The sequence below is a fragment of the Gallinula chloropus genome (assembly GCF_964237585.1).
Source record: "Gallinula chloropus genome assembly, chromosome: 16".
Taxonomy (NCBI): domain Eukaryota; kingdom Metazoa; phylum Chordata; class Aves; order Gruiformes; family Rallidae; genus Gallinula; species Gallinula chloropus.
The window spans coordinates 16,215,280-16,223,232 of NC_140101.1; the positions used below are offsets into that span (position 1 = coordinate 16,215,280).

At 62.5% G+C, this 7,953-nt stretch overlaps 1 protein-coding gene across 1 annotated transcript; it reads left to right on the forward strand.

The window, feature by feature from the left end:
- Nucleotides 1–3,590: 3,590 nt before the first annotated feature.
- Nucleotides 3,591–6,446, forward strand: SLA2 (Src like adaptor 2; the record flags this gene model as incomplete). The annotated part of the gene is made up of 6 exons (XM_084271741.1): nt 3,591–3,877; nt 4,016–4,102; nt 4,359–4,462; nt 5,118–5,267; nt 5,448–5,574; nt 5,679–6,446. The coding sequence occupies 6 exons, from the start codon at nt 3,591–3,593 to the stop codon at nt 5,830–5,832; spliced, it is 909 nt and encodes a 302-aa protein (XP_084127867.1). The 3' UTR covers nt 5,833–6,446.
- Between the last annotated feature and the right edge of the window lie 1,507 nt (nt 6,447–7,953).

Below are 7,953 nucleotides of genomic sequence, written 5' to 3' on the forward strand. Positions count from 1 at the left end.
TTGTTACCCTGTGTGCTCCTCTTGTTTCTCCTGGCATGCTCTGACACCCGGGCTGGCTTTGTTGGGTTTGGTGGCTCCCCCATGAGCAGCAAACTCTTCTCACATAGCAAGAGGTGGCCGTGGGGAGCAGCGTGCCCAGGCCACTCTGCTCTGAAGGCCCTGGAGAGCTGGTTTCTGTGGAGACACAAAGAGAAGCTCCCAGCTGTGGCAGAGTGGAGACTAAATGCAGCAAAAGGGACAAAAAGGCCAAGAACTGCCTCCAGACAAAGTGTGCCAGGAGTTGCCTTCCCTGGTGAGCAGCGCTCTGCTTCGTGGCTGTGGCACAGAGGGAACCCGTGGCCAAGGGAACGGTGGCACCGAGAGGCAGAGGGCAGCTGGGCAGCGGCCTGAGCTCTGTCTGCAGCCAGGCAGGGGGAGCAGCGGGTCACTGACACAACCATTTCCTCATCTGCTTTGCAGCTCCAGCTCTTGCTCTGGGTTTCAGGTGGCTGCGGTCGCTCTCTCAGAAAGCCACTGGGCCCGGAGGGGGTTCAGCTGTTGGCCACAGAGCCCGGGGGGCTCCTGCAGCCTGGGGGAAGGGTAATCGCCCCCACCCTGTTCCCATGAGTCACACACTGACTCAAGAGTGAGAGATGGGGCGGGAAACCCCACACCGGTTGAACGGTGATGTGACAAAGCAATTAAAGCAGCAGCAATGGAAGTTTGAGTCTGGAGAAGACAGGAGACTCTCAGAGACACCAGGCCACTGGATTCAACCAAAGGTTGTTGCTGCTGCTGAGCACAAGTGCTGGATGCAGAGTAACACCTGCACAAGAGGAGCTGCCGGCCCTGCGGCCCCGGCGTGTTGCTGCCAGAGAAATGGGTCTTCCCCAGAGTGCCTTATGAAAATACAGCAAGAGACCAAAAGAAAGGCAAATGTGATATTAAAATGACAATGAAATGAGTGAGAGGAAATAATACCACATCGGGGTAGTGCGAGCTTGCAGGGACTGGTCAGGGTGGTGCGGAGCAGGAGAGCTCAGGACAGGGAACCCTGGTGAGGGAAAAGCACCTCTGAGCTTTCCTGGGGTGGTGAGGGAAGGGCCGGGGGCAGAGTTCAGTCGCCGTGGTGGTTCACAGGCACCAGCGAGGCAATAGGTGTGCTGGGGGGTGCTGTCAAGGGGACTCAGCTGTGGCCTGGGGGGCGATAGAGCTGGAACATTCCAGCTTCCCCACACCCTTGGGACTAATTCCCAGCTGCTCCAAAGCTCGGCACACGCTGGGTCAGAGGCGCCCCAGCACCCCACTCATGCTGCAAGAGTGTGTCTGCCTCGTGCTGCTCCCGCAGCTCAGCTCTGCGCTGGCTTTGCTGGGGTCACTGGCAGCGAAGCGCTGGCTGTGGTTTCTGCTGGCTGGCTGCTCAGCAGAGGTACCTCCGGTGCTGGAAAGTGCCAGAAAACCACGGGCCTTGTCAGAGGGCAGCTGCGGCCATGGGCTGCTCCCTCGTCCTGCCCCACGGAGCCCCCTGGGGCTGCCCAGGCTGGAGCACGCTGCACACTCACACCACATGTGCTGTAGTGCTGGATGATGCTGCAAGGAGTAACAGCCAAAGATAGTGAGTTGGGAGGCTTGGAACCAACACTGAAATAGATATTATATATATGTATGGATACATACTTTTAAATTATTTTGGTTTTCTTTCCACTTGGATTTTAAGCTGGGAGGGTGGTGCAGCGGTGGGCTGAGCCCATCCTGAGAGGTTTTCAAGGTGGAGCGACAGCCAAGCTGGAGCCTCTGCTGCCAGTCACACATTGAGGAGGCAGCAAGATGGGGGATGTCAGGGGCTCCTTCCCCTTCACAGTGTCCGTTGCTTTATCTTAACCCCCAGAACAGCCTGTGTGGACGTTGCTGTGGGTTGCTCCAGCAGTGACCAAGCTCAGCGCAGGCAGGGGGTGAGGGTGCAAACCCCAGAAGCTGTGTGAGGGCTGGTGGGCGGCTGCTTTCGTAACAGCACTTTTCCATCCACATTTCACACCGTCACCGTGGTTTGCGATTGACCAGAGACTTTGAAGACAACAGCGTAACTACAGCAGGATGTGCAGCCGCAGCGGCCTGGCCGAGCTCCGGGGCTGCCGAGCAGAGCAGCAATCTGGGGGGGGGGGCACAGCAGGGCAGGAAGCACAGTGGGTTGGGGGGAGGTGCTGCACAGGCGGCCATCAGCACCAGCACCTGGTCCCAGCCCAGGTTGGCAGCACAAACCTCTGCAAGCACAACCCAAGGGCTGCCAGGCAAGGGGTGCATCAGAGGGTCCTGACCTTGGGCAGGGGAGGGAGTGGGGGGGGTTGGAGGAGGAGTAGTGTGCACCGGCTGAGCCAAACAGTGTTTCCCTTGAAAAGGGAAACTTCTGCACACCTTTGGGGAAGGGGCATCTCCCCCCCCCCCCCAGAACCTGACCAGACACGGCCACAGCCAGGTTGGCAGCACCAGGTGCTGTGCCAGGGCACCCACACACGGCCGGGCAGCGTCCCACCCGAGCCAGCACCGCACACCAGCCCCGGGCCAGCATGTGGCCCTGGAGCAGTTCTGGGCAGCAGCCCCTGCCAAGGAGGCACCCTGGGACCCCCCCCGTGCTTTGTCCAGCCTCAGCCCTCGAGTCCTGGAGTCAGCTCTGCTCATGCACTGCCCGGACCTCTCTCCCTCTCCCCGCGCCCCCTCCCCGCCCCCCCAGCGCTGCGGTGTCCGGTGAGCCCCAGGACACACGGGAGCAACCTGAGTGAGACGGAGAAACCCCGCTGGGGCGGGCGCATGTCACAGGAAGCCGCAGCCCCGGCACCCTGCGCTCTGCGCCAGCAGCAGCCACTGTGGAGGAACCTGGTCCTGGAGCAGCGGGACGGGGCGAGACCAGCAGGACCTGCAAGGCCAGGGCTGCCCCGCGTGTGGGAGAGCCGCCCCGTCAGAAGACCCCCCCCCCCATCTCTCACACACACACACAGACTCCACACACACGTATCCTGGGTGTCCTGGGGACCAACCGCACCGGAGCAGCTCCCCGTGGGGCAGAGCCCAGCTGCCCCGGCCCCGATGGCTCCTGCACAATGGTGTCAGCAGTGAGAAGCAGCAGGTGAGTGGGGATCCCCCCCCCCCCGGCAAGGGCAGCAGCGGGCCGGGGGTGGGGGCTCAGCTGGGGTGGAGGCAGCCTGGGGAGCTGGGATGGGGTATCCCACATCCCAGGACATGGCTGAGAGGCTGGGCACAGGCAGTTGCTGCCCAACGTGGGGATATGGACCCGGAGAGCCACCAGCTCACCCCAGCTGTGGCCCCGAAGCCCCAGACACCCTCTCGGTGGGGGGGAGAGCAGGAGGTGGTTTCCTCAAAGGGCTCCCAGGGGAGCTGCTACCGGGCTCAGCTCTAGCCCAGAGCCCTGCCCTGGCCCTGCCCTTCTGTGGAGCCACCGTGCCTTGGGACACATGATCCTGCGTCCCGACACAGCTGGGGAGCTGGAGGCTTCACAGGAGGCCATGCCCAGGCGCTGCTGGCACTGGCCCTGAGCCTCTCCTGCCCTCCCAGCTGGCAGCAGCCACAGAGCAGAAGCCCGTGCTGACCCCAGGGGGATGGGGAGTCTTCCCAGCCGGGAGAAGCCACGCACCGTCCTGCCAGCGCCTGTCAACACCATGCAGCCCCCCCTGCCCACACAGGCAGGTAACTCAGCCAGCAGCATCCTCCGGTCAGTGTGCGCGGTCCTCCCGCTCCAGCTGGAGCTGGGTGATGCCAGTGGACCCTCCCATCCCCTCATCTTCCCCACAGCTCCCAGCAGCTTCCTGGCCCTCTGCGACTTCCCCTCTGGTGCAGGGACAGCTGCCATCCTGAGGATGGGAGAAAAGCTCCGTGTCCTCTCCGAGTAAGTCCCAGCACTGAGCAGGCACTCCTGCCCAGCATGCAGCCTGCTGAGCCATGATGGTGGGGGGATGGTGGGGGGGGTGGTGTCTCCTCCCAACAGCCTTGGCCGCTCAGGACGGCACATCTACCTTCCCCATAGGGATGGGGACTGGTGGCTGGTGGTGTCTGAGGTGTCTGGCAAAGAGTGCCACATCCCCAGCAGCTGCGTGGCCAAGGTCAGGGACAGGTAAGTGCTGGGAAGCATCCATTCCAGGGCTGACCCCAGGGGACACAGCCCCACAGCAGGCCCTGGCCACTGGGCTGGGATGTCCTGCTCTGTGCCGTGCACTGGGGCTCAGGGAGGCGGCGTGACATGCCAGGGTGGCCCCAGGATACGCACTGCTGTACCCCAAGCTGTTGTCCCCTTTGCCCTGGAGGAGCTGGGCCCTGGGGGGTCTCTGTGCAGCCTGGAGCAGCTCTGCCAGCACCCACTGCCTGTGCAGGTGGCTGTATGAGGGTGTCAGTCGGCAGAAGGCGGAGGAGCTGCTGCTCCGACCTGGCAACCACAGCGGGTCCTTCCTGATACGGGAGAGCCAGACCAGGCGAGGTGAGAACCATCCAGCATCATCTCCTGCACCCCTACCCAGATGTGTTCACCCCTTCCCTTCCCCCCCCCTCCACCCTGGAGCACATGGTGTCTCCGTGGGGCTGCTCCTCCAGGGCACAGCCTGCCCAGCACGGTGGTTTCCCGGCACCGCTGCGCTGGGCTTCGTGTTCAGCCTCAAAAGGAAAAACCACCAGCCGGCTTCCTGCAGCTTTTGGTTCATCAGAGAAGTGAAAGGCTCAACCTCTGAAATGAAACGGGGCCCCTGTCACGATAAGGTGCTGAGGGGAACCTGTGACGAGGTCCTGCCGGTGCCCCAGCACACGTGGCTGATGTGCCGATACGGCGCTGGGTGGTGCCACGGCTGCCCGGGCACACGGGGGGCTGTGGGGGCTGCCCCATCCCTGCCCTGCACCCAGAAGTGGAGACACAGGCACAGAACTACAGCCCTCACTGCTGAGGGGGGTGTGTGGGACATGGCAGGCAGCTGCCATGTTGTCATCCCATGTCCCGGCCTTCCCACATCCTCAGGGATGCTCGTGGCTGCACAGGGGGGAACAGGGTGTGGGGTAATGAGATCCCCGATGTGGGGGAGCACAGAGCAGTGGGGGGGGTGGGTGCCCGTGGCAGCCTGGCCACGTGCCCCTCACCCTGGCAGGCTGCTTCTCGCTGTCGGTGCGCCGCAGCGCGCGCGCCTCCTGGGACGCGGTGACACACTACCGCATCCACCGCCTGGAGAACGGCTGGCTCTACATCGCACCCCGCCTCACCTTCCCCAGCCTGCAGGACCTGGTGGAACACTACTCAGGTACCTTCTCTGTGCCCTCGAGCTCCCCAGTACCCCAGTCTGCATCTGGGGGGAAGCCCTGTGGGGAGGGAGGGAGGGGGGGAAAAGGTGGTCCCAGCTCTCCCACCTGCCTGGGTGGCCCTGGGTTTGGGGTGCAGGGGAAGGGGAGCAACCTGCTGACGCTGTGTATTCCCTGCACAGAGTGTGGAGAGGGGCTGTGCTGCCTGCTCAGGGAGCCCTGCTCCACAGAAGGGGCCAGGGTGGCCCCGGTCACTGCCATGCCTGCTGTTGTGAAGCCTCCATCACTCAACTGGGACAAGGTGGACAGGTAGGGATGGCAGGGGAAGGGGCTGGGGCTCCCCCATGACCCCTGCCAGACACTCGAGGGGCTGGGAGCTGCCCCTGAGCCCCCCCCCATCCGCCCTTGTGCAGCTCCCTCCTGTTCTCGGAGGCCACATCCCCGCCGGAGGAGGAGGACTCTCCCATCAGCCTGGGCCTGCGGGAAGCCATCAGCTCCTACCTCCTCCTCACAGAGGAGGCCACCCCCGAGCAGGACCCCAAGCTGAAAGGAGCAAAGAGCAGCTGAGGGCAGGGCCCCCCTGGAGCCCACAGTGGAGCCCAGCCCCCCGCTACAGCGTCTGCCCGGTCTGATGCCGCTCGGGAGCCGGGTGCAGGGGGGTGTTGGTCTGGCCCGAGGACAGGTGGGGAGGGTCAGGCACCAGTGCTGCTGAGGGTCCGTCCTCTTCAGAGCTGGGTGCTTTGGGATGTGGTGGGTGATCACCCAGCACCCACAGGCGAAGGCTGTGCCCAGGAGCCCTTCCTGTCCCACGCAGCCCGGCCACCTCTGTGGCAGGAAAAGGGGATGGCAACACCCAGCTGGTCAAAGCCTGGGCTGGAGGAACAGCCTCATCCCACCAGAGCCCTCAAGGTCTTGCACAAACGTTTCTGGGGTGGTGTGTCCATGCAGGGCAGGACCTGTGAGCAGCTCGTGCTCTCACCCCCCTGTAACTCACCTCTGCCTGGTGGGAGCAGCAGGAACCAGCCTCTTACCACAGGAACCAGCCTCTTACCGCACGCAGAGGAGACACTTTTTAAACCTTTTAACACTTGGATTGTGCTGGGGTCAAGGTCCATACACCAGGATCCTGCTGGACATGGAGCAACAACCATTTGTAATAATTTAATTAAAAGTCATCTTGCTCATGGTGGAAGGTTTGTAAATAGATCACAAAGTGCCAGCCCTGGGGCAGGTGTTCATCCTCCAGAGCCTCGGGGGGTTTGCTCTGCTGTGCCATCTCCCCCCTCCACCCTGCTGCCAGCTTTCCTGAGCCTGGGGGGGACAGATGGCTGTGGGTCAGGGCTGGTCCTCAGCCAACTCACTTCAGGCAAATTAAAGAGCCCAGGAGGTTTAATCAACATTTAACATCACAACTGCTGCTCTGGGAGCAATTGGGAAGGAAATACGGGCAGGAGGATGGAAAAAGGCAGAGTGTGAACACATGTGAGCTACAGCCCTGCCTTAGCTGGGGCCTCAAAAGCAGCACGAACGCCGCAGAGCGGCACCAGGCTGGAGCCTGTGCGTTGAGCAGCACCTCATCAGCGAGGCCGGCCCGGAGAGCGCCGGAAGCTTCCGCTGCCGCGCGAGCAGGCACAGCACAGGGGTGCCGCTCGTGCCATCCCGCCCTCTGCTCTGTGAGGCTGCTCAGCAGGATGCCCCGTAGCTGCAGGTTTCCTGCTCTGACAGGCTCGAGTCTCCTCTTCATTTTCATGTCTGAGACCTGCTCTCGCCTTTCTCATTTCCTCCCACCCAGCAGCCAGAGCTTCACGCGCCTGCTGAGCCGTGGGGCTGGGACCAGGTGTCTTCTGGGCAGGACACAGGTGGGGTTTGTCCCTCAGCCTTGCCCCAGCCCTCTGCTGTCACCCCTGGGGCCCCAGCAGCCCAGAGGGGTTTCCCTTCAATCGTTTTGCCATTAAGCTGTGTGTGAATGACGCTGCCTCTTGGGCCTCCACCCACAGCCTGAAGCCAGGTACTTGGATGCTTTTGTGCCACTGTGATGGTTTTACCCCAGACTGGAGCAGCCAGAGAAGCTGCAGGGACCCAGCAAGACTAGAAGTGCTGGTGGGAAAGCCTGTTTGAATCCTTCCCCTCTGCCGGCACTGGGGGTACAGACCCCCCACTTCAGCCCTGGCAGCCCCTGTGCGTGTTCCATCTGTGGAACTGGGAGCACTGGAGGTGCACACAGCTCCTCTCCCTCAGCCCAATGCTCCTGGCGTTCCCAAACGATGGCAAACAGGGGCTGTGCTGTCCCCAAAGGCTTGGGGTGGAGGGTGACCACCGCGACATCACTCTAACTGACCAGAGCCTGATGGCACATGGGCAGTGCCAGCAGAGACACCACAGGCAGAGCATGACATCCAGCCTCATCCTCTGTGAGTTTTGCTGCCTGTGAGTACATCCCAATAGGAAAATGCATCATCTCCTGTTACACACCAGCCTCCCTGAGGAGGGACAGGGTTACTGCGGCAGCCACAGCCCGGGGGGAGCTGTGCACGGGCTTCCTCCCCTCCACAAGAGCTGCTGTGCACATGCGAGGGATTAGTACAGACCCCAAAGGCTCCCTTGAACAGGTAACAGCCTGAGGAGATCAACAGCCCCACCGGAAACACCAGACCAGGTTCCCAGTCACCAGCACTGTGGGACCTGCTG